General features: G+C 47.3%; 1 protein-coding gene across 1 annotated transcript; it reads left to right on the top strand.

Moving 5' to 3' along the window:
- The first annotated feature begins 13,660 nt into the window (after positions 1-13,660).
- On the top strand, positions 13,661-17,333 carry LOC137837501 (sucrose transport protein SUC8-like). Its single transcript, XM_068646507.1, has 4 exons — positions 13,661-15,154; positions 15,983-16,046; positions 16,180-16,223; positions 16,325-17,333. The coding sequence occupies exons 1-4, from the start codon at positions 13,916-13,918 to the stop codon at positions 16,505-16,507; spliced, it is 1,530 nt and encodes a 509-aa protein (XP_068502608.1). The 5' UTR covers positions 13,661-13,915; the 3' UTR covers positions 16,508-17,333.
- The last annotated feature ends 9,780 nt before the right edge of the window (positions 17,334-27,113 follow it).

Here is a 27,113-nt window from a genome sequence, read left to right as displayed (position 1 = left end):
GGCACTGACGCAGAATTCCAAGCGATCGTACTTTCTGCTGCTCTGACGCTCCACCAAACCCTTCAGCGATCGCTCGACACGTGGCTTCATCAACGGCTCTCTTCATCTGCCGTTAGCGCTTCCAAACTTATTTCGAAAACCCTTAAACCCCTTACGCTCCTACTGTTCCATCACTTTCTTCACACTTGCATACGCTCTCATTTCCTTCTGCGAAAACTCTCGACGTTCCTCGACGCTCTAGATCACCACCTCCCTTCAACGTTCTCCTGATCATCGAAAGGTAACTACTTTCCTTCATCTGCTGGGTTTCCTTGCATTTTCACCGATTTGCATCATCCTGTAACTGTCTGGTGCATACGCTGTGGGCTGTTTTTCCATTTCTCCTTCTACGTAACTTAGGGCTTTGTCGATCGTCGCAACGAACTCGCATTCGTTCGTCTTTCACCTTCCTTCTATGATCGAGTCAGCCTTTGTAACCCTCCTGATTATTTTTTTCCTTTCTTCTTCGTTTGCAGTTGCTATCATGACTCGCACGAAGATCACCCCGAACCCCCCTCCATCAGCGCGAAACCCTTCTTCGCAAGCGCACGACCCACCCCAAGTTCGTGGCGCTTCCTCTTCGCAGGCTGAGAGGCCTGCATCTTCCCAAGCTGCTCTGGCCCAGGCGACTCCACCAAACGCTGGAGGAGCCCCCATCCCTCTGCCAGACTTCAAGGCTTTATACCCATGGGCTAACCCAACCCTCTTAAAGGAAACCTCGTCGGTGAACACTGCGGGAGCAGTTCTGCGTTTGACAAAGGGGGACGAGGCCTATCAATCGTTTCATAAGGAGCACGATGAGAGGATGATGGTGCTGCCTTGCCCCGCCGCCCTGCCAGTGTGCGCTAATGACAAAGTGAGCGCCGACGGCCCCTTTTGCTTCGTTTACACAACTTTCTTCAAGAAAGTCAAACTCAGATTTCCCCTCACCCGATTCGAGAGGGAACTCTTGACCGAGCTCAACATTGCTGCCGCCCAGCTTCACCCCAACAGCTGGGCGTTTGTTCGAGCCTTCGAAATAACGTGCGCCCACCTGGGGTTGCCCGCGTCGATGGACGTGTTTCTGTTCCTGTTTGAGGCCAAACACCCAGGAGACCGCCTGTGGGTCAGCCTGAATGCCATTGCTGGGAGATCCATTTTTACCATCTTCCAGCAATCATACAAAGATTGGAAGGGGAAGTTCATCCAGGTTCGCGCAAACGATAACGACACTTCCCTTCTCGACGGCTTCCCCTTGTACTGGGTGGACAAGGGGAAAAAGGAGTCCAAGAGCTGCTTCAGGAGGCCCAGAAGTCCTGATAGCATGGGAGCTTTGGACCGAGACCTTTGCCTATTCTGGAAGAGGGTGGCAGATGCCAACATAACATTCTTGACCCCCACCCTGATCTCCTTCGAGTTCTTTGAGGACCAGTTGGAATTCCAAATAGGTTAGGACGCTACACTTTTGTCTTGACATTGCTTCTGATATTGTTTCTGGGCGTCTTGTTCGCACAAGACTTTGGTTTTATCTTTTCTGCATATGCCTGTTTTTGCTGTCTCATTGTCTTGTACACTTACCCCTTTCTCCTTTGAGCTAACTTATGCACTTTCATTTCATGCAGACACCATGTTGGGTAAGAACATGCTCGCCGACTTAAAGGCGCTCGCCCGCAACCACGGGTTGGCGACCGGTTCCCAGACGGTGCCCAACTCGGCGGTCGAGAAGGCCATCATTCATGGGCGATCACCGCCCAAGGAGCCCACCCAACGCAAGAAGCTGGTCCTTAAGAGGCCCAAGCGGAAAGCCCCCCAAGTCGTCCAAGAGGAAGAAGAGGACGACGAGGTCACGGAGGATGGCCTTGTCACGAAAAGGAAGAGGGTGGCACCATCTTCTCCACCTGCTCAACCCCCTCTTCCAACCTCACCACCCCCATCAACGCCTGCTCCTCCTCCCTCATCGCCAACACCACCAGTCCAAGCAGTTCCATTGGCCACTGCGCCACCTGCAACTGAGGCCCCAGAGCCAAATTTCTTGGAGGACCCCCCGAGCGCCTCTACACCACATATATCAGCAGGAGGGGGCCCTCCTTCCAACACTTCAGCTGCAGGAATCGTTCCAATCGGGGATGAGGTCGCTCACACCTCTCCAATCCTAATCACCGAGTCCCCGATTGCGTCGCCACGCCAGGAAACAACCACTGAAAATATTGCTAAGGAAGGTGGCGACGAGAACCCTCAACAAGCCCCCCTGGCGCCTCTCCAAGCCGCAAACCTTTCCCTCGAGGTCACGAGGATGTGGGAACCTCTGACTGCTAAACTGAAGAACATAGCGGAGGACATCCCATCGATTATAACGAGGGCTGTGGAGAGCTCCACCAGGAGGCTTCAAGACGATCTCTACAACCTCAAGACCGAAAACAGCACAATGAAGGTTGAGGTGGAGAAGGTGGCCTTCAGCCTAACGCTCGCGGAAATGGAACATTCCCGAGTAGAGGATGCCCTAAGTACCGAGCTTAGGCTTGCGCGCAAGGAAGCTGCTGACCTTCGCCGCAAAGTCCATGAACTTGCCCAAGAAAAAGTTGAACTTGAAAGCAAAATCGTGCCTCTGCGCACCAAGGCGAGCGACCTGGAAGCTCACATTCAAGCTAATGCCGATAAGGTACAAAAACTGGAGCAAAGGTCAATCGACCGTGAAAAACTACTTGGGCAAGTAGAAAAAGCAAGGGATGACGCCATGGCTGATCTCACCGAGGCGAACAAGGAAAAAGAAAAGATGACTGCCGAGTTGACCCGAGCTCAAGCGGAATCCGAGAAGGTTGCCGACGACCTTCTTCATGCTCAAGAGACCAACAAACAACTCCAAAAACAGGTCGAAGAGCTGGAGCAACAGAACAAGGAGCTTAAGCAACAGGTTGAAGAATTTCAAAGGCAAATTGAAGAACTTAAGCTAAGCTCCGCTCAGATTCTGGTTGCTGGATTTGATGCCGCTCGGGAACAATTCGCATGCCTATTCCCTGATCTCGACCTCAGCATGGTGTCGTTAAACAACGAAGTAGTAGATGGAAAGGTCGTTCCCGCCGAAGGCTCAACCAATTCCACCCCATCTGCTTCTTTATAAATTCACTTGTGTTTACCTTGTAAAAACTCTTGCATATGTGTTTTGAACAGTTACTTATTTCAATAGCGAAACTTGGATATTCTTTCTTCTGACTTCTTTTGAGCGCTTTCACCTTCTTTGTATGTTTAACTTTGCCGAGTTTAACTTAGCGATTTTGCAAACACGACCTTTGGCGTAACTGCTTCGAGCCGATTCAAACTTAAGCAACGATCGCTTTAAACAACTTGTACCCTTGAGGCACTAACCTGATCATAAGAAAAGTGTCCAAGCAACGAACTGTAACTCAATCGCGGTTCAAACAACGTCCCCTTAGACCTGCTTTATCAAACGAGTCTTTCAACCCTCTCGCCGTCGCTTGAACTTTTCCCGATCGCCAAAACCTCTTGGTAACACCAGCTTTTCCCAGCCTCATGCTTTGGAAGTCATTTCTTTATCCGGACAGGAATGCCCTTCGGGATCTTCCTTTACCCCCCTGAACTTCAGAACTGAAGACCGGCTGGCTAGGCGTTCTCTTCGAACCTACCTTAGCCACCTTTCAAGCTTCTTCCGCCCTCTTCGCCATACCTGAACTCGTTCAAGACGAGAAGGATTTTATCTTGCCTATACCCGCATATAAGCGAGAAGGTCTTTAACTCGCCTGAGCTCGCACAACGGCGAGAAGGACTTTATTTGATGCCTCAACTTGCCCAGGGTGTACATCTCCTCCCCCTGGATGCACTGAGGATCTTTTCTTTCTCTCGCCTGCGCTCGCTCAACGGCGAGGAGGTCTTTAATTGGCCTTGGCTCGCACAACGGCGATAAGGACTTTATCCGGTGCCTCAACTTGCCCAGGGTGTACATCTCCTCCCCCCTGGATGCACTGAGGACCTTTCTCGCCTGCACCCGCTCAATGGCGAGGAGGTCTTTAACTTGCCTCTACGTTGCCCCGGGAGTTACATCTTCTCGCTCCCAGAAACACGGAGGACTTTTCCTCTTTCTCGCCTGCACTCGCTCGACGGCGAGGAGGTCTTTCGTCTGGTGCCTCCGATCGCCAATAAACGATGAGGACTTAAAACTTAACTGGTGCCTCCGATCGCCGAAAAACGATGAGGACTTTAAAAACTTAACTGGTGCCTCTAATCGCCGAAAAACGATGAGGACTTTAAAAACTTAACTGGTGCCTCTAATCGCCGAAAAACGATGAGGACTTTAAAACTTTTTTAGAAAGCACGCGATATACATATTTTCTTGCCTCAAATCATGTACAAATGACAAGGTCTTTCTTCAAACTTTCGAAAATAGCACACATGCAATCTGGAAACACCTTATACTTCGAAAACTCTTCTTTTATTGGGCGGCCTCATTAAAAACCCTCCTTAGGGAAAAAAGAGTGCCCCCTTGAAACTGTTTTAACAGAGACATTGCAATATAACATTTGTGTTTGTCTTTACTTACAAAGCTCTTAACTATAGTACAACTTCAGGTGTGTGGCGTTCCAGGTACGAGGGATCGGCCCTCCTTCCAGCGTCTCTAAGCGGTAGGCTCCGTTCCCGAGTGCCTCGGTTATTCTGAACGGTCCAGTCCACTTGGGTGATAGTTTATTCTCCATCTCGTACTGGTGGGCCTTCCTCATCACCAGATCGCCTTCTCTAAACTGCCTTGGCATCACCTTAGAATTGTACCTTCGCTCGACCCTTCTTTTCACCGCCTCAGCCTTCAGCCTTGCCTCCTCCCTGACTTCATCCAGCAGATCCAGGTTCAGCCTTCTCTCTTCATTCGAGTCTTCCTCTACGAAGTTCTGGAATCTCGGCGAGCTTTCCTGGATCTCCACCGGAATCATGGCGTCACACCCATAGACCAAGCTAAATGGGGTCTCATGGGTTCCGGACTGCTCGGTGGTGTGGTACGCCCAGACTATACGGGGCACCTCCTCAGCCCAACTTCCCTTGGCTTTCTCAAGCCTTCTCTTCAAACCTCTCAACAACACCCGATTAGCTGATTCCACCTGGCCATTCGTCTGAGGGTGCTCGACGGATGCAAACACTTGCTGAATTCCAACCCCTTCACAAAGCTTCTTCAACAGGTGGCTTGCAAACTGAGTCCCATTATCTGACACCAGGCGCTTAGGCACTCCAAACCGGCACACGATGTTCTTCCATACAAAGCCTTCGATCTTGTGTGCGGTGATCTGGGCCACTGGTTCTGCTTCAATCCACTTGGTGAAGTACTCAATCGCCACTACCAAGTACTTCATCTGCCTGATCGCCAGTGGAAAAGGTCCCAGGATGTCGATTCCCCAAGTATGAAACGGCCAAGGGCTATAGATCGACTTCAACTCCTCGGGAGGTGCCTTATGCCAATCGGCGTGCTGCTGGCACTGTTTACAGCATTGGGCATACTTCTTGCAATCTTATCTCATGGATGGCCAATAGTAGCCTGCACGGAGAGTCCTCGCGGCCAGAGCTCGACCCCCGACGTGACTTCCACATATTCCTTCGTGGAGCTCTGCCATAATTCTCGTGCACTTCTCGCCGTGTATACATTCCAGGAGTGGGTGAGTGAATCCAAACCTGTACAGATCGCCATCAATCAATGTATACTTGCTGGAATTTTTCTTTACCTTCCTAGCTTCTGCTGGATCTAGCGGGAGGAGGCCATCTGCCAGGCACCGCTTGTACTGCGTTATCCAAGTGTCTGGCTCATTGGTGGCGCAGACCTGCATCACGTCCACCTTCTCTCCTCGACAAGCTCTAACTTTCGGCGATCTCAGAGTTTCTTGCGTCAAAGACTTGTGGCTTCTCGCTGCTCTCTCCGTCGACCTGCTTATCTGAAGGACCAGGTGATCTGCTACAAATGCCCTCGGCGTCTTCAGAGTTTCTTGAATCACTGTCCTCTGCCTACCCCCCTTGCCTGAACTGGCGAGCTTAGCAAGCAAGTCAGCTCGGGCATTCTGTTCTCGGGGCACATGTACCACTTCAAAAGAGGCAAAGGAACTCTTCAATTCCTGCACATACGCCAAGTAAGCCGCCATTTGTGGATCTTTAGCCTGGAACTCGCCTGGAACTCGCCCTGTGACTAGCAGCGAGTCACTCTTAGCCATCAGCACTCTGGCTCCCATTTCCTTAGCCAGCAGAATCCCGGCGATCAGCGCCTCATACTCTGCTTGATTGTTGCTGGCTTTGAAGGCGAATCTCAACGATTGTTCGATCAGCACGCCGTTGGGTCCTTCCAATATTACTCCAGCACCGCTACCCTGCTGGTTCGATGATCCATCCACCGAGAGTACCCAACGGAAGTCGTCACCTTCAACCCGCGTTGCCTCTGATGAGAGCTCGACTACAAAATCTGCAAAGATTTGCCCCTTGATCGGGCCTCGGGGCTCATATTTAATGTCAAATTCTGACAACTCCACTGCCCACTTCACCATTCTTCCCGCAACGTCAGGTTTCTTCAAGACCTTCTGGATGGGCAGGTCAGTCATCACCAGTATTGTGAAGCTGTGGAAGTAGTGGCGCAACCTCCTCGCCGAAAACACCACAGCCAGCGCAGCCTTTTCCAGGGCCTGATATCTCGTTTCTGGGCCCTGCAGCACCTTGCTCACAAAATAAATAGGCTTCTGAGCCTGATCCTGGTCCTGGGCGAGCACCGCACTCACCGCCCTCTCAGTCACCGCGAAATACAACCTGAGAGGGATTCCCGCCAGTGGTTTGCACAGAACCGGCGGGCTCGCCAGATATTCCTTCAGCTTGACGAAAGCCTCCTCGCATTCTTTCGTCCAAGCGAATTTGTTATTGCGCCGCAGACATTGGAAATAGGGATGTCCCTTTTCTCCGCTCGCTGACACGAAGCGAGATAGGGCTGCCATCCGGCCTGTCAGCTGCTGGACTTCTTTCACTGTAGCCGGGCTTCTCATCGCCAAGATGGCGGCACACTTGTCCGGGTTGGCTTCTATTCCTCTTTCAGTCAAGAGAAAACCCAAAAATTTTCCAGCCTCCACGCCGAAAATGCATTTCTCCGGGTTGAGCTTCAACTTGAACTTGGCGATCGTCGTGAACAATTCTTCCAAGTCTGCAACGTGCTTGCTTTTCTCCTGCGAGGTCACGACCATGTCATCGACGTAAGCTTGCACGTTCCTTCCCAGCATCGGTGCAAGTACTCGATCCATCAGCCTCTGGTACGTGGCCCCCGCGTTCTTCAGCCCAAACGGCATCACCTTATAGCAGTAGCACGACCTCTCCGTCATGAAGGCTGTTTTCTCTTCATCCATGGGATGCATCTTGATCTGATTATAGCCCGAGAAGGCATCCAGGAAACTCAGCAGTTTGCACCCTGCAACACTATCAACCAGGGCATCAATGCTTGGTAAAGGATACGAATCCTTTGGGCAAGCCTTATTCAGATCGGTGAAATCGACGCACATGCGCCATTTCCCGTTGCTCTTCTTCACCAGTACGACGTTCGCCAACCATTCAGGGTACTGGACTTCCCTGATGTGGCCTGCAGCGAGGAGTTTCTGGGTCTCGTCCTTGATCGCCTGCCTCCTCTCTTCATTAAATTTCCTCCTTCTTTGTCGCACCGGTCTCACCATGTTGTCCATCGCCAGATGATGGCACAAGAAGTCGGGATCGATCCCGGGCATGTCCGCAGCGGACCAGGCAAACGCATCCAGATGCCGTTCAATCACCTTGGCGATCTGGTCCTGGAGATCGACCTCCAGAGATCTTCCGAGCTTGAAAACTTTCCCCCCGATCTCCTTCTCGAGCCACTGCTCGACGGGTTTGGGCCTGGATTCTCTGGCGATCACCGCCTTGGCGATCCCCAGTTCCCTTGCTCCCTCAGGGCGATTCCGCGCCTCTTCTTCCTCCAGGCCAGCATTCCTCTCCCCCAGCTCAGCATCTACCATCTCTACGTCCCTTCCGGCGGCCTCCTCTATTACCGGCGGTCTGGGCTTCACACCGGGAGGCGGGGTGGTCGTTACATAGCTCACTGATCTTTTATTTTTCAGGCTATTTTCATAGCACTTTTTCGCTTCTTTCTGATCAGACTTTATCGTGATCACCACCCCTTCCATGGACGGCAGCTTCACCTTCATGTGCCGAGTCGATGGAATTGCGCCTATCCTGTTAAGAGTGGGCCTTCCCAACAGGATGTTATATGCTGAAGGGGCGTTTACGATGAGGTACTTGATTTTCTCCGTCCTCGACCCAGCCTCATCGGTAAACGTGGTTCTCAGCTCAATGTACCCCCTGACCTCCACCTGGTCGCCAGTGAACCCATACAAGCACCCTCCATAGGGCCTTAGCTGGTCAAGGGGCAATTCCAGCTGCGTGAAAGTCGGCCAGAACATTACGTCTGCCGAGCTTCCTTGGTCCACCAGAACTCTATGGACCTTCCTTCCCGCCGTGATCAATGAAATAACAATGGGATCGTTGTCATGAGGCACAACGTCCCGAAGATCCTGCTTGGTGAACGTAATGTCCACTTCCGGCGAGTGATCTTCAAACATGTCCACTGACATCACCGATCGCGCGTACTTTTTCCTCTGCGATGCGGTGCATCCACCACCTGAGAAACCCCCTGCAATGGTGTGGATCTCCCCATGGATAGGCATCTCGTGTTGCTGGGCTTCTCCACCTGCCGGCTGGGAACTCGACGCTCCTCCGGTCCTTCTGTCCAGCAGATAGTCGTTTAGGAACCCGCTCTTAACCAGATCGTCGAGCTGGTATCCTAAAGACAAACACGAGTCCAGGTTGTGGCCAAAGCACTGGTGAAACTCGCACCAAACGTCCGGCTTTGACCCCAGCACCTTGTCGCCGACCTTCTCGGGCGCCTTCAACCTAGCAGATATGTTAGGGATAGCGATCAGGTCCGCTAGTCCCATGACGAATTTGTGCTTAGGCGGGCGATTGTATTCCCGGCGTGCTGGTTGTTGGCGTGCTGGCGGTTGGCGCGCTTGGCTTCTTCCCTTATTTCTCCTATCGTAAGGATAGCGAGTCCTTTGGTCTTTTCTGGCTGCCGCTGCCGTCTCCAGCACCCTCTGTGGCTGGATCCTGGTCTGGGCGCGTGGCCTGGCGGGAGCCACGCTGCCTCTCTTCTCGGCGACTTCGCTCTCGTCGGCGATGTGGGCCACCGCAAGTCGCCTGACCTCAGCAAACGTCGCTGGATGAGCCCTGATCAAGGCCTCGCAGAATGGCCCTGGCTGCACGCCCTTCTTGAAGGCATAGACCAGCATTTCTTCATCCTTGGCTGGCGACCTGACCATCTGTGCGCCGAAGCGATTGAGGTAGTCTCTGAGGGACTCCCCATGGTACTGCCTTATATCAAACAGATCATAGGACACCCTGGGCGGTGCCTTGTTCACAATATACTGCTCGACAAAGATTTTCGAGAATTGTTGAAAATTAGTTATGTGGCCATTAGGCAGGCTCACAAACCACTCCATCGCCGTTCCCTGGAGCGTGCTCACGAACATCTTGCAGTAGACGGCGTCCGACCCTCCTGACAGCATCATCTGTGTGTGGAACGTGGTCAGATGAGCCTCTGGATCCTCCACGCCAGTAAAAACAGCTTTAACCGGAACCACGCTCGTGGGAATTGGCGTGTCGGTAATCGCCTGAATGAAAGGCATTGGGAAAACACGAGGTGGCGTCGACGGTGCCACCTCTTCAGCTGAAGAACGACCCTGCTGCTCCTGAAGAGCTCGACGCAGCTCCTCAGCTACCTTGCTGAGCTCCTCGTTCCTGGCGCGAGAGGCGACCAGGTCTTCATGTATCCTTGCCTGCTCCACGCGCGAGGCTTCCACAGTCGCCTGCAACGAGCGCATCATTTCTGCCATCTGCGCCATGGTCATGGCGGCGTCGCCTTCAGCTGCGACGGGAGCCACGGGACTGGAACGATTGCTTCTCATCTTTCTCATTAACTTCAGCGAGCCACAGAAATACAGCAAATAACACTTCAACCACGAACGAATCAGCGATCGATCGGAGAAGACTCAAGAAACGGTGCAAGAACCCAAGAACACCGCAAACCTTCGCAGAAAACCACCAAAGAACTCGAACTTCCACCAGACAGATTGCGCGCAAGCAACAAAAGACCTCACTCCACCGATTGAAAGACAAACGAACGGCACAAAACACAAACTCACCGAACGAAACTCAAAGAAACTGCAAACGACGGTTGCACCAGCACACAACCGCGCAGAAAACCTCGAAAACTTCCACGAACTCACGCTGTGGATGGGAGCACGTTTTACACGGCCCCACGGTGGGCGCCTGATGATCCTGCCTGTTGACCGGAGCGCTGGAGAATGCCTCGTCAAAGGATCGACGTGCGCGCCGCTTCTCACTTCCGTTCCTCCTCTGGATCTATCTCAAGAACCTGCAAAGAAACGACACGGCGCCGCTGCGGCCGATCGCACTCCGACGCTCAAGTCAGTGACGGTATCACCAAATACTAAGAACTGGAACCATGCAAACTCTCTCTCACAAACAGCTCTGTTACTCGCAAGCGTAAAGTGTATGAACTGAACGCGCGTACCTTAGAAAATCTGTTAAGAACTCTTATATACCTGGTGGTTTTCTCTCTCCTGGCAGTTACAGCATTGGACACGTGGCTCGTATCCAACCGTACACGTGCCATCATCCGGAGGCTCCCTGACTTGGCGCTGTTTCTACTCTCATTTTGGCTAAGTTACCTATGCATGGTACTGCCCAGTGCATAGCTAACTCAGGAGTGCGATCTCTACTGAAACTGGCGAGTTAGGGCCTTCATACACCTTCCCTGTGGTCTCGCCGGCCGCCCTCATAATCTGCTTCTCTTTCATCTTTGGCGATGTGCTTGTTCTGGCGATCTCCGACTGCCTGGTCGCCTGAGTCTACATCTGGCGACTTCACCTTTCAACCTGGCGATCGCCTATTCTGGTAAACTGGAAATCGGAACACGCCAACTTAACAATCGGCGACCAAACGTGCCTCCCGACTTCCTTCCCATCTGCCAACCTGGCGCCTTGTCAACACGCCTATACTGTAGCAGGATGCCACGTCATCACACCCGTCCACCAGGGCGGTACACTTATATACACAAAAACATTAGCCATGACTTCTTCTTCTCATTCTACAAAGTCTATTGGAAGTGAATTAAAATCTTTAAAAACTCTTTTGAAAGAAGTTTCACAAACTGTGCAATCAATTGCATATAGACAATTGGAGAGTGAGACTAAACTTAATGTTTTGACTAAAGCAAAGAATGAGAAGTCTCAATTTTCAAAAAAATTACATTCTCATGCATCTAGCTCTAAACATCATGATTATCTTGGGGAAGAAAGTCTTCGGAAAAATGAATATCATCAACAATTCCCTAGGAGAGCTAGGAAAGAGAGACAAGAAAACCTAACCAAGCATATCTCTCACACTCCAGCTAGAGAAATTCCATGTTTAGAATACCTTGGCAATGATCAATTAGCATCTCAATGTTTCAATGAAAGATCTATGATCTTAAGGGACAAAGATGAGAATAGTAGCCAAGAAAAAGAAGCTAGTGAGAGTGAAGAAAATGTAAAAATAGAAAAGCAAGAGAAAAACCTTGGGAAACAAAAGGCGTGGGAGAAGAGTGTTCCTTCCCACAAGGTCATTCAACAAGAAGGAAAAGTTGAAAATACATTTGAAAATATACCTCTTGTTGAACAACCTAGCCTTACCTTTTGTAAAGGAACACTTGCAAGCCTAAAAAAAAAGAAGAATCCTTAAAAAAGGTTTGCATAGATAAAAATATAGTAGATTATTTTACATACATGCCAAGATATCACCAAGTGAAGGTCAAGTCATCTATAGGCATCTACAAAGACAATTTTTTATGTGAAGTAGTGCCTAAAGAAACTTGTCATGTCTTATTGAGACAACCTTTGCAAATAATTGAAATTTCCATGAACAAAGGTTGTATCAACGAGACTACCTTCACACATAAAAGAGAAATTCTTCATGAAGGAGAACTCATGGGTCAAATTAGAGTTGATAAAACTCTAGAGCTTTTAAGAGCAAAACTTTTGTCACCCATGAGAAAAGAAGTTCAAAGACATTACTTTAGGTATAACTCTTGTTTTCAAACTACACCTAAGGCAACGTTCCAAGAACTCTATACTCCTTCACCTTTTGTAAAAGATCCATGGGAAGACACACATTTCATATTAAAACTCCCTAGGACAACAAAAGGTTGTGATTCAATCTTCATGGTTATGGATAAACTCTTCTCTAGAGAAGTGATACATCTTCATGGTTTATCTTCAAGCATAGTGTTGAATAGAGTTCCAAATTACGCAAACCATGATTTGAGGATTTCCTTTGGAAAACTTGCAACTAAATTGCACACTTTAAATTCTTATCATCCTCAAACGCATGGTCAAAATATATTTGAAAATCTAGCTCTTTCTACTATGCCTAGAATAATCATGAAGTGCACACACAACTCTAGAGGTGAGCAAACATACCATAAAGTAGTTCACAAAACTACTTATATTTCTACTTTTAAAGTTATGTGTGGGTTCAATCATCTTTCTCCTTTTAAGTTGTTACCATCTTCTATAGGATTTATGCCTAAAGAGAAAGTAACCACAAATGAACCTTTTAAAATACATAAGATGATTAGAGACCACACACAACCATTAAAAGAGAAACTTTGTCCAAGGTTGTCAAAACCAAAAGAAAAGCAAAAATGGCAACCTAGTAAAATTAATTTGCAAACTAACACCTATGCCTTATTTGATTATTTCTATAGGTGGACGTTTGATCCAGGAGGACAAGCTTTGGCGAAGCAAAAGGTTGCTATCCGAGATCAAGTCTGTAGATCTGAGGATAGATCTTTTCCCGAAGGAGGAGATGATGGACACCATCCAGCCACAACCATCCCCCTAGTTGAAGAAAAAGCTTTGGATTTGAGGACAAATCCTTTTCAAGAGGGAGGGGATGATGGAGGAGGGCCCAAGCTCACCACACGATGAAAGCCAAGCCTCCAAGACTAGACGGTCTAGCCTATGATGAGGAGCGTCTAGACTCAAAAAGGAGCGTCTAGCCCATGAAGAGGAGCGTCTAGGCCATGATGAGGAGCGGCTACATAAGGAGCGTCTAGGCCATGATGAGGATTCCTTCTAGACCGTCTAGCTTCACATACACATGGGTCAAAGCTACGGTTTTGGGAAGAGAAGACCTTTGTAATTGTTACATAAAGGCCCATTAGGGGTGCTTAGTAATTAGAGTAGTGTAGAAAGCATATTTGTGTGAACATTCTAGAAAGACCATGGAGGGGGGGGTGAGCATAAAAACTAGACACACCCCTCCCCATGTGCTCATTTGTGCACCCATGTGCTTCACATTTACATTTCATTTGGCTAGCATTAGGGTTGCATTATGGTCCTCCTTAGCCTATAAAAGGAGGAGCCTACACCTTGTATTTTCAAGTTTAATTGAGTATTGTTATGCTGCCCATTTTGTGCACTAGCTTTACTTCTCCTAGAAATCTAGGCTATAAACTTCAATCCTTTCACCTTTCTCCCTTGAGCTGGCCGAACCACTCAAACATCACATTCCTCATGCACCTTCAAAGCCAACACAACTCCTAGGAGAGCTTTGTTTCACTCACCCATTGCTTCCGCACCCTATTTTCTACTTTGATTCAAGAAGAACACATGAAATGCCATCACGCTCTTTCCTTCCACGCACAATACATCTTCACTTGTTCTTCCTCTTGTGAGAAAACAGAACACAGTGAGAGACAAAACAGGTTTCTCTCTTTTGAGGAAATTCCTTCACCATGGAGGCACCATCTCCAACCAAACCCATTGACCCAACAAAGCCTTCCATCACCACCCTTAGTGTGGAGGGCAGCCAGGGCGAGCCCAGCCCACTCCGAAAAATGTTTGCTGTGGCGTCCATAGCTGCTGGCATACAATTCGGATGGGCTCTTCAGCTCTCTCTGCTCACCCCTTACGTTCAGCTCTTGGGAGTCCCACACGCCGCAGCCTCCTTCATCTGGCTCTGTGGCCCCATCTCCGGACTTGTGGTGCAGCCCATTGTGGGCTACTACAGCGACAGAAGCACTTCTCGCTACGGTCGCAGACGCCCTTTTATTCTTGGAGGTGCAGTGGCTGTGGCCATAGCTGTATTTCTCATCGGTTATGCAGCCGATATAGGATACTCAGCTGGCGACGACATAACCAAGAAAACCCGTCCTCGGGCTGTTGCGGTGTTTGTCATAGGATTTTGGATCCTAGATGTTGCCAACAACATGTTACAAGGACCTTGCCGTGCCTTTCTAGCAGACTTAGCTGCTGGGGACCAGCGAAAAACGAGAATAGCCAATGGGTTTTTCTCGTTCTTCATGGCCGTGGGCAACGTCTTGGGATACGCAGCAGGGTCTTTCAGTGGTCTGCATAAGATCTTTCCCTTCACGCAGACCAAGGCGTGCGATGTTTTCTGCGCAAACCTCAAAAGCTGTTTCTTTTTCTCGATCTTGTTGCTGCTGTTCTTGTCCACGGTGGCTCTCATTTACGTAAAGGACAAGCCCGTGGCGGCACGGGCGGTGCAAGAGGACGCCCAGCCCTCGTGTTTCTTTCAGCTCTTCGGGGCGTTGAAGGAGCTCAAAAGACCCATGTGGATGCTCATGTTGGTGACAGCTGTCAACTGGATCGGGTGGTTCCCCTACTTCCTCTTCGACACCGACTGGATGGGTCGCGAGGTGTACGGCGGAACGGCGGGCGAGGACGCGTACGCGGAGGGGGTGCGCGTGGGGTCGCTGGGACTCATGATAAACGCCGTCGTTTTGGGGTTCATGTCGCTGGCGGTTGAACCCTTGGGCCGCATGGTTGGGGGAGTGAAGAGGCTCTGGGGGATCGTGAACTTCATTCTCGCGATTGGCTTCGGAATGACCGTGGTCATAACCAAGATGGCAGAGCACCAGCGCCACTTGAACCCCGCCGCCGTGGGTCACCCCTCCGACGGCGTCAAAATTGGCTCCATGGTTTTCTTCGCGGTTCTCGGAGTTCCCCTTGCGGTAACGTTTTCTCTCTCTTCTCTACGTGTTCTAAACGATTGCGTTTGGTTTACTGAATTTCAGTTACATTTGAAAAATTAGCAAGTTTTAACTTTTCTTTCTAAATTGTTTAAATCATTAACCCATCCCGGTAATTTAATTATTCATTTAATCTTTTTAATGTTTATGTTTTAATCTCTACATCTTAAAAAAATCGTTGTAGTTTTTTTACTAAACATTTAATTACTGGGCATCTGTTTATTTTTCTGTTATATATAGTTCGTATTTATGTTGTAATGTTTTTTATATTTCTTCAAAAAAAATTCTGGACAAGGGTGGTGTTGGACAGTAGTTGGGCCGTACCTAGTTGTCATATGCACATAAATTCTACTATAATATTTTTTAAGGCTATTTTTTTATTTTTATAAGGAAATAAGTTTATAAAAAATTCAAACAGATAAACATATAAGAAGTGTTTCTTCTTGGAAATGAGAAAATTGAATGCAAGTTTGTATATCTTTGATAACCAGTTTTGTATAAAGAATCTTGAAAAGTCTAAAAAAGTGGACTCTTTTGACTGGTGGAGTTTTGGTTTGGACTTCTTGTCAGTCTAATATTTTTGGCAGGGATTACCTAATCTATGTCAGACACTGTTCATAATAATTCAAATACAGATTGAAAATAAACGTACCCTTATTCTTTATGTAAGAGTGAAGTGAAGATACATTAAAAACGAGGTTTATTGAACAATTAAAAAAAACAAAGAAGTATGAGACAAGTTGAACTGAAAAGCTTAAAAATGATCTACTTGCCTTAAACTAATGTTCTACTTTCTATTCATGTGTTCAGATTACTTTCAGTGTTCCTTTTGCTCTTGCATCAATATACTCCAGCGCTTCAGGAGCAGGGCAAGGTATAAATCAATTCACAACTTGTCCCAATTAGATCATTTTATTTATATGCACATTTAATCAAATAATTTGTTCCCATACTTTGGTCCATTGATGTATTCAACTGGGTTTTACTAATCCTTTTTCTTGATTCAGGTTTATCATTGGGAGTTCTCAATCTTGCAATTGTGGTACCACAGGTTAGTCTGATTGAAGCAGAAATATACTTTGAATATAAGTATAAAGTATGAGTATTATTAGTCAATTATTTGACCATGTATACACACATGTGAATGTACAGATGGTGGTGTCTGCACTGAGTGGTCCTTGGGATGCTTTGTTTGGTGGTGGCAACTTGCCGGCTTTCATGGTGGGGGCAGCGGCGGCCGCCTTGAGCGCCATAATGGCGATTGTCTTGCTGCCAACCCCAAAACCAGCTGATGAGGCCAAGGCTGCAAGCATGGTTGCAGGGGGCTTTCACTAGTTGATGGAGTTTTTCATGTTTCAGTTTTGTCCCCTGCTTTGTTAGGAAAAAACAAGACCAAAAAGAAAGTAATAAGAAGGAAAAAATTGGAGCTGGTGTGTAATTATGTATTAGACCCACCAAGTGCTGCATTTGTTGTTGTTGTAGCACCCAGTGAACATAGTAATTGTAGAGTTTGGTGTGATTGTACAGAATTGCGGTGATTGGAGGACCTTCCTAATATATAAACATGGGTCTCGATTTCTGGACAACTCTAAATGAGTTGCTCCACCATACAACTGCCAACGTGGCAGAACAAATATTATTTTATTTGAATTGTGGGGTCTAGGAAAAATATGAAATTAAGTGTTTAGGGTGCGGTAGAATGTGAAATTAGGTTTTAAGAAAGGGGCTGAAATTAGGTTTCTTCTTCTCCACCACATCGTCTTCTCCACCACATCGTCTTCTCCGCAAGCTATTTGTTCCAAGTTCTCCGCAACCTTTATGTGCAGCAGCGTTAGTGGTCGTCGTAGGTGCATCTATTTTCAAGGTGGTTTGGCGGTGGTGTCGTCTTCGATATCCTCCTTTCACGGTGGTTGGGCGGCGGTGTCATCTTGGACATCCTGTTTTCACGGTGGTTGGGTGGCATTCTCCTCTTGCACATCCTGTTTTGAAAGGCAATACATTTATTTTTTTTCATTTGTTTATTAAGTGAAACCTTGTTGTGTGATTTTTGTTGTTGGGTCATTCCTGTTATTTGTCCTGTGGTGACCCTTGTATGAGCCAAAGCTGATTTTTCGCATAGACTGCTAAGATAAATGTATATTCGTATTTGATGTTGGGTTTACTTTGTGGGTCTTTGTGGGTCTGTATTTCACTATTATTGTAGTATTTTTTTTCATAGTAGCATGTTAGGATACACAAAGAAAAGGGGCAGTGCTGGAGGGGTCCATTTTACCTTGCACGAAAATAGTTTGGATTGATCGAAAATAGGGCAGTGCTGAAGGGGTTCATTTTAGCTTGCACGAAATTTTTTGGATTGAGCGAAAACGGGGCAGTGCTGAAGGGGTCCATTTTAGCTTGCACGAAAATTTTTGGTTTGAGCGAAAATAGTATAGGGCTAAAGGAGTCCATTTTAGCTTGCACGGAATTTTTTGGATTGAGCGAAAACGAGACAGTGCTGAAGGGGTCCATTTTAGCTTGCACGAAAATAATTTGGATTGATCGAAAATAGGACAGTGCTAAAAGAGTCCATTTTAGCTTGCACGAAAATTTTTGGTTTGAGCGAAAATAGTCCAGTGCTGAAGGAGTCCATTTTTTAGCTTGCATGAAAATTTTTGGATTGAGCGAAAACGGGGCTGTGCTGAAGGGGTCCATTTTAGCTTGCACGAAAATAGTTTGGATTGATCGAAAATAGGGCAGTGCTGAAGGGGTCAATTTTAGCTTGCACGAAATTTTTTGGATTGAGCAAAAACGGGGCAGTGTTGAAGGGGTCCATTTTAGCTTGCACGAAAATAATTTGGATTGAGCGAAATAGGACAGTGCTAAAGGGGTCCATTTTAGCTTGCACGAATTTTTTTGAATTGAGCGAAAATAGTCCAGTGCTGAAGGGGTCCATTTTAGCTTACACGAAATTTTTTGGATTGAGCGAAAATAGGTCAGTGCTGAAGGGGGGTCCATTTGAGCTTGCACGAAATTTTTTGGATGGAATGTTGCTAAGGCATAGTGTACCGTCCTGGTGGTCGGGAGTGATGACGTGGCATCCTGCTACAGTATAGGCGTGTTGGCAAGGCGCCAGGTTGGCAGAAGGGAAGGAAGTCGGGGGGCTCGTGTAGTCGCCAGTTGTCATATTGGCGTGTTCCGATCTCCAGCTTACCAGAATCGGCGATCACCAGGTTAAAGATGAAGTCGCCAGATGTAGATTCAGGCGACCTAGTCATCGGAGATCGCCAGAGCAAGCACATCGCCAAAGATGAAGGAGAAGCAGATTATGAAGGCGGCCAGCGAGACCACAGGGAAGGTGTATGAAGGCCCCTAACTCGCCAGTTCCAGTAGAGATCGCACTCCCAAGTTAGCTATGCACTGGGCAGTACCATGCATAAGTAACTTAGCCAAAATGAGAGTAGAAGCAGCGCCAAGTCAAGGAGGCTCCAGAGGATGGCACGTGTACGACTGGATGCGAGCCACGTGTCCAGGTCTGTAACTGCCAGGAGAGAGAAAACAACCAGGTATATAAGAATTCTCAACAAACTTTCTGAGGTACGCACGTTCAGATTATACTCTTTACGCTTGCGAGTTTAGAGCTTACTGTGAGAGAGGGTTTGCACGGTTCTTGTTCTCTTAGTATTTGGTGATACTGTCACTGACTTGGGCGTTGGAGTGCGATCGGCCGCAGCGGCGCCGCTCTGTTTCTTTGCAGGTTCTTGAGGTGGATCTCGAAGAGGAACGGAGGTTCGAAGCGGTGCACACGTCGATCCTTTGACGAGGCAGTTTCCAGCGTTCTGGTCAACAGGCAGGATCATTAGGCCACCTCGTGTTTTCCCAATGCCTTTTGTTCAGGCGATTACTGACACGCCTATTCCCACGAGCGTGGTTCCGGTTAAGGCTGTCTTTACCGGCGTGGAGGATCCAGAGGCTCATCTAACCACGTTCCATACGCAGATGATGCTGTCGGGAGGGTCAGACGCCGTCTACTGCAAGATGTTCGTGAGTACGCTCCAGGGAACGGCGATGGAGTGGTTTGTGAGCCTGCCTAACGGCCACATAACCAATTTTCAACAGTTCTCGAAGATCTTTGTTGAGCAGTACATCGTGAATAAGGCACCGCCCAGGGTGTCTTATGATCTGTTTGATATAAGGCAGTACCAGGGAGAGTCCCTCAGAGACTACCTGAATCGCTTTGGAGCGCAGATGGTCAGATCGCCGGCCAAGGATGAAGAAATGTTGGTCTATGCCTTCAAGAAGGGCGTGCAGCCAGGACCATTCTGCGAGGCCCTGATCAGGGCTCACCCCGCGACGTTTGCTGAAGTCAGGCGACTTGCAGTGGCTCACATCGCCGACGAGAATGAAGTCGCCGAGAAGAGAGGCAGCGTGGCTCCCGCCAGGCCACGCGCCCAGACCAGGATCCAGCCGCAGAGGGTGCTGGAAACAGCGGCGGCGGCCAGGAAGGACCAGAGGACTCGCCATCCTTACGATAGGAGAAACAAGGGAAGGAGCCAAGCGCGCCAGCAACCAGCACGCCGGGAATACAATCGCCCGCCTAAGCACAAGTTTGTCATGGGACTAGCGGATCTGATCGCCATTCCTAACATATCTGCTAGGTTGAAAGCGCCTGAGAAGGTGGGCGACAAGGTGCTGGGGCCAAAGCCCGATGCCTGGTGTGAGTTTCACCAAGGCTTTGGCCACACTTTGGACTCGTGTTTGTCTTTGGGATATCAGCTCGACGATCTGGTTAAGAGCGGGTTCCTAAATGACTATCTGCTGGACAGAAGGACGGGGGGAGCGTCGAGTTCCCAGCCAGCAGGTGGAGAAGCCCAGCAACATGAGATGCCTATCCACGGGGAGATCCACACCATTGCAGGGAGTTTCTCAGGTGGTGGATGCACCGCATCGTAGAGGAAGAAGTACGCGCGATCGGTGATGACAGTGGATATGTTTGAAGATCACTCGCCGGAAGTGGACATTACGTTCACCAAGCAGGATCTTCGGGACGTTGTGCCTCATGACAACGATCCCATAGTCATTTCGTTGGTTACGGCGGGAAGGAAGGTCCACAGAGTTCTGGTGGACCAAGGGAGCTCGGCAGACGTGATGTTCTGGCCGACTTTCACGCAGCTGGAGTTGCCCCTTGACCAGCTAAGGCCCTATGGAGGGTGTCTATACGGGTTCGCTGGCGACCAGGTGGAGGTCAGGGGGTACATTGAGCTGAGAACCACGTTTACAGATGAGGCTGGGTCGAGGACGGAGAAAATCAAGTACCTCATTGTGAACGCTCCTTCAGCATACAACATCCTGTTGGGAAGGCCCACGCTTAACAGGATAGGCGCAATCCCGTTGACCCGGCACATGAAGGTAAAGTTGCCGTCTATGGAGGGGGTGGTGATCACGATCAAGTCTGATCAGAAAGAAGCGAAAAAGTGCTATGAGAATAGCCTGAAAAACAAGAGATCGGTGAGTTATGTAACAACCACCCCACCTCCCGGTGTGAAGCCCAGATCGACGGTAACAGAGGAGGCCGCCGGAAGAGATGTGGAGATGGTGGACGCTGAGCTGGGGGAGAAGAATGCTGGTCTGGAGGAGGAAGAGGAGCTGAATCGCCCTGAGGAAGCGAGGGAGCAGGGAATCGCTAGGGCGGTGATCGCCAGAGAATCCAGGCCAAAACCTGTCGAGCAGTGGCTCGAAAAGGAGATCGGGGGAAAGATCTTCAAGCTGGGAAGATCTCTGGAGGTCGAGCTCCAGGACCAGATCGCCAAGGTGATTGAGCGGCATCTGGACGCGTTTGCATGGTCCGCTTCGGACATGCCCGGGATTGATCCCGACTTCTTGTGCCATCATCTGGCGATGGACAACTTGGTGAAACCAGTACGACAAAGGAGAAGAAAGTTCAACGAGGAGAGGAGGCAGGCGATCAAGGACGAAACACAGAAACTCCTCGCTGCAGGCCACATCAGGGAAGTCCAGTACCCTGAATGGCTGGCAAATGTCGTGCTGGTAAAGAAGAGTAACGGGAAATGGCGCATGTGCGTCGATTTCACCGACCTGAACAAAGCTTGCCCAAAGGATTCGTATCCTTTACCAAGCATTGATGCCCTGGTCGATAGTGCTGCAGGGTGCAAGTTGCTGAGTTTCCTAGACGCCTTCTCGGGATACAATCAGATCAAGATGCATCCCATGGATGAAGAGAAGACAGCCTTCATGACGGAGAGATCGTGCTACTGCTATAAGGTGATGCCGTTTGGGCTGAAGAACGCGGGGGCCACGTACCAGAGGCTGATGGATCGAGTACTTGCACCAATGCTGGGAAGGAACGTGCAAGCTTACGTCGATGACATGGTCGTGACCTCGCCGGCAAAAAGCAAGCACGTTGCAGACTTGGAAGAATTGTTCACGACGATCGCCAAGTTCAAGTTAAAGCTCAATCCAGAGAAATGCATTTTCGGCGTGGAGGCTGGAAAGTTTTTGGGTTTCCTCTTGACTGAAAGAGGAATAGAAGCCAACCCAGACAAGTGTGCCGCCATCTTGGCGATGAGGAGCCCAGCTACGGTGAAAGAAGTCCAGCAGCTAACAGGCCGGATGGCAGCCCTATCTCGCTTTGTGTCGGCTAGCGGAGAAAAGGGGCATCCCTATTTTCAGTGTCTGCGGCGCAATAATAAGTTCGTTTGGACGAAAGAGTGCGAGGAAGCTTTCGTCAAACTAAAGGAGTATCTGGCGAGCCCGCCGGTTCTGTGCAAACCGCTGGTGGGAATCCCTCTCAGGTTGTATTTTGCTGTAACTGAGAGGGCGGTGAGTGCGGTGCTCGCCCAGGATCAAGATCAGGCTCAGAAGCCTATTTATTTTGTGAGCAAGGTGTTGCAGGGCCCAGAAACGAGATATCAGGCCCTGGAGAAGGCTGCACTGGCCGTGGTATTTTCGGCGAGGAGGTTGCGCCACTACTTCCATAGTTTCACCATACTGGTGATGACCGATCTGCCCATCCAGAAGGTCTTGAAGAAACCTGACGTTGCGGGAAGGATGGTGAAGTGGGCCGTAGAGTTGTCAGAGTTTGATATCAAATATGAGCCCCGAGGCCCGATCAAGGGGCAAGTCTTTGCAGATTTCGTGGTTGAGCTCTCATCAGAGGCGACGCGGGTTGAAGGAGACGATTTCCGTTGGGTACTTTCAGTGGATGGATCGTCGAACCAGCAGGGCAGCGGTGCTGGAGTCATATTGGAGGGACCCAACGGCGTGCTGATCGAACAATCGTTGAGATTTGCCTTTAAGGCCAGTAACAATCAAGCAGAGTATGAGGCGCTGATCGCCGGAATTTTGCTGGCCAAGGAGATGGGTGCTAAGGTGCTGATGGCTAAGAGTGACTCGCTGCTGGTCACGGGGCAAGTAACAGGCGAGTTCCAGGCTAAAGATCCACAAATGGCGGCTTACTTAGCATATGTGCAAGAATTGAAGAGTTCCTTTGCCTCCTTTGAAGTAGTACATGTGCCCAGAGAGCAGAATGCCCGAGCTGACTTGCTTGCTAAGCTCGCCAGCTCAGGCAAGGGGGGTAGGCAGAGGACAGTGATTCAAGAAACTCTGAAGACGCCAAGGGCATTTGTAGCAGATCACCTGGTCCTTCAGATAAGCAAGTCGACGAAGAAAGCAGCGAGAAGCCATAAGTCCTTGACGCAAGAAACTCTAAGATCGCCGAGAATTAGAGCATGTCGAGGAGAGGAGGTGAATGTGATGCAGGTCTGCGCCACCCATGAGCCAGACACTTGGATAACACAGTACAAGCGGTGCCTGGCAGATGGCCTCCTCCCACTGGATCCGACAGAAGCTAGGAAGGTAAAGAAAAATTCCAGCAAGTACACATTGATTGATGGCGATCTGTACAGGTTTGGGTTCACTCACCCACTCCTGGTGATGGCATTTTCATGTGTTCTTCTTGAATCAAAGTAGAAAAAAAGGTGCGGAAGCAATGGGTGAGATGATCAAGACCCTCCTAGGAGTTGTGTTGGCCTTGTAGGTGCATGATGAGTATGGTGTTTGAGTGGTTCGGCCAGCTCAAGGGAAAAGGTGAAAGGATTGAAGTTTAGAGCCTAGATTTCTAGGAGAAGTAAAGCTTGTGCACAAAAATGGCAGCATAACCTTACTCAATTAAACTTGAAAATACAAGGTGTAAGCTCCTCCTTTTATAGGCTAAGGAGGACCATAATGCAACCCTAATGCTAACCAAATGAAATGTAAATGTGAAGCACATGGGTGCACATGGCACATGGGTGCACAAATGAGCACATGGGGAGGGGTGTGTCTAGTTTTTATGCTCACCCCCCCTCCATGGTCTTTCTAGAATGTTCACACAAATATGCTTTCTACACTACTCTAATTACTAAGCACCCCTAATGGGCCTTTATGTAACAATTACAAAGGTCTTCTCTTCCCAAAACCGTAGCTTTGACCCATGTGTATGTGAAGCTAGACGGTCTAGAAGGAATCCTCATCATGGCCTAGACGCTCCTTATGTAGCCGCTCCTCATCATGGCCTAGACGCTCCTCTTCATGGGCTAGACGCTCCTTTTTGAGTCTAGACGCTCCTCATCATAGGCTAGACCGTCTAGTCTTGGAGGCTTGGCTTTCATCGTGTGGTGAGCTTGGGCCCTCCTCCATCATCCCCTCCCTCTTGAAAAGGATTTGTCCTCAAATCCAAAGCTTTTTCTTCAACTAGGGGGATGGTTGTGGCTGGATGGTGTCCATCATCTCCTCCTTCGGGAAAAGATCTACCCTCAGATCTACAGACTTGATCTCGGATAGCAACCTTTTGCTTCGCCAAAGCTTGTCCTCCTGGATCAAACGTCCACCTATAGAAATAATCAAATAAGGCATAGGTGTTAGTTGGCAAATTAATTTTACTAGGTTGCCATTTTTGCTTTTCTTTTGGTTTTGGCAACCTTGGACAAAGTTTCTCTTTTAATGGTTGTGTGTGGTCTCTAATCATCTTATGTATTTTAAAAGGTTCATTTGTGGTTACTTTCTCTTTAGGCATAAATCCTATAGAAGATGGTAACAACTTAAAAGGAGAAAGATGATTGAATCCACACATAACTTTAAAAGTAGAAATATAAGTAGTTTTGTGAACTACTTTATGGTATGTTTGCTCACCTCTAGAGTTGTGTGTGCACTTCATGATTATTCTAGGCATAGTAGAAAGAGCTAGATTTTCAAATATATTTTGACCATGCGTTTGAGGATGATAAGAATTTAAAGTGTGCAATTTAGTTGCAAGTTTTCCAAAGGAAATCCTCAAATCATGGTTTGCAAAATTTGGAACTCTATTCAACACTATGCTTGAAGATAAACCATGAAGATGTCACTTCTCTAGAGAAGAGTTTATCCATAACCATGAAGATTGAATCACAACCTTTTGTTGTCCTAGGGAATTTTAATAGGAAATTTATATCTTCCCAAGGATCATTTGCAAAAGGTGAAGGAGTATAGAGTTTATGAGACATTGCCTTGGGCGTATTTTGAAAACAAGAATTGTACCTAAGGTAATGTCTTTGAACTTCTTTTCTCATGGGGGACAAAAGTTTTCCTTTTAAAAGCTCTAGAGTTTTATCAACTCTAATTTGTCCCATGAGTTCTCCTTCATGAAGACTTTTTCTCTTATGTGTAAGGATAGTCTCGTTGTGACAACCATTGTTTATAAGGATTTGTACACTTTGCAATGGTTGTCTCAATAAGACATGACAAGTTTCTTTAGGCACTACTTCACATAAAAAATTGTTTTTGTAGATGCTTATAAAAAAATTGACATTCACTTGGTGATATCCTAGCACATATGAGAAATAATCTATTTCATTTTTATCTATGCAAGCTTCTTTTAAAGACTCTTCTTTTTCACTTAGGCTTGCAAGTGTTCCTTTACAAAAGGTAAGGCTAGGTTGTTCAACAAGAGGTATATTTTCAAATGTATTTTCAACTTTTCCTTCTTGTTGAATGACCTTGTGGGAAGGAACACTCTTCTCCCACGCCTTTTGTTCTTCAAGGGTCTTCTCATGCTTTTTTTTTTCTTCTTTTTCTTTAGCTTCCCTTTCGACTTCCCCTCTCTTCTTTTGTATTTTTCTTTCCTTTCTTTCTTTATGGGAAGCAAACAATTTTTCTACCCTCATTTCCCAATCTAGGCAAGCTTCTATATTTTCTTTTCCATGGAAATGGGGTTGGTCTACCCTAACCTCTCTTGGGTTTTCTTGTTCTTTTCTATCTCCTCTATGTCTTCTAGGGGGTGCTTGATAATAATCATTTACTCTAATGCTTCCCTCCCCAAAAGAATCATGATCTTTAGAGATATATGCATGAGAAGGTAATTTTTTTAGAATGTGAGACTTCTCATCCTTTGCTTTAGTCAAAACATTAAGTTTAGTTTCACTCTCCAATTGTCTATATGCAATTGATTGCACAGTTTGTGAAACTTCTTTCAAAAGAGTTTTTAAATATTTTAATTCACTTCCAATAGACTTTGTAGAATGAGAAGAAGAAGACATGGCTAAAGCTTTGTGTATATAGGTGTTTTACTTTGAGAAAGTTTAGGAAAGTTAAAGAAGGTAGTTTTCCAGGTAAGGGAGGTGAGTCACAAAGGACTACTTAAATACCAAGCCTTTTCCTTGCCAAAAACTATCCTCCAATATCTTCACACAAGACTTTCTCTTAGTGAAACACTTAGAACACAAATAAGTTGAGAAATCAATTTTTTTTTTCAATGCAAGAAAACAATGTATGCTAACTAATTTAACAAAGCTAGTCGGTTTAACACAAAATAAGCATGCAAAGCGTTACTACTAAGCAAAAAGAAAGACAATCACCAACAATTAACAAAATTAAACATGCAAAACGTAGCTATGAAAGCAAAAGAAAAGCAATTACAAACAAGTAACAATTACTAATCAAGAATGCTATACTATTCGGCCCTAGGTGAGGCTTCTTGGACACTTTGAGCCCTTGAAGACACACTCACCGTCTAAACGTAATTAACAAGGTAATTAACAATAAACCAAGTTGCAAAGGAAATAAGAGAACTCCCTTTGTTGGTCCTCTTTTTGGTTAGTGCACTTCTTTGTTGTCTTTGCTTGTTGATCTTCCTAGTGTTTGTAGTGTTTTAAAAAATGCTTGTTTCGGCTTTGGCTTTGTCTCCTCCTTAGAATGTTGGCTTTAATTCTCCAATTTCCAGCACCTATTCACAAGGGCTAAACCTTAAACCAAGTCAAATTCCATGCACATAAGCACCAAGGGAGAAATTAAATTCCAGCACCCAAAAAGAGAGGTCAAGGAACAAAAGCAAGAAACAAATTTAATTGAAAGAAAACAGTACCACCAAAAGGATTTATAATATGACAACTTAGAAAGAGATTCAAGAAATTAAATCAAACAATTAAAGGTACTCAATAAAAGGTTGGCACACAAAAAGAATTCCTAAAGAAAAGCACTAGATTAGATGACCAAATAAAAAAAAACAGCACCACTGGAAAATGTTGTGGGCCAGAAAACGTGTTTGTTCCCCGATTTATGCTGATCTGTAATTTTGGAATTTGGCTCTGAAATTTGTTATACAAGATATTCAGGATCTTATCTAAAATCTGGCTTTGGATTCACTCAAAACGGATGCACCATTTTTTTTTAATAAATTTTGCAAAATTGGTGTTCGGTTAGGCCAGCTGGAGCGCTCAAGATTTGCACTCTGATTTTGTAAGATTTATCATTTTTTTTCTGTTGCTTCTTTTGACCTCATTCTTTTTTTGTCTTTTCTATAACACTTTAAACTTGCATTTTCCAGAAAATCAGAATTTTCCTATGGGTGGAAATATTTTTCTGGGTTAAAACAGCCAAAACAGAGAAGGTGTAAACAGGGGAATCCTGGAAAACTGGAAAAAACAGCAAGATA

Source organism: Phaseolus vulgaris, chromosome 4 (assembly GCF_000499845.2).
Source record: "Phaseolus vulgaris cultivar G19833 chromosome 4, P. vulgaris v2.0, whole genome shotgun sequence".
In the NCBI taxonomy this organism is placed as follows: Eukaryota; Viridiplantae; Streptophyta; class Magnoliopsida; order Fabales; family Fabaceae; genus Phaseolus; species Phaseolus vulgaris.
This window is presented reverse-complemented; position numbering and strand designations above follow the sequence as displayed.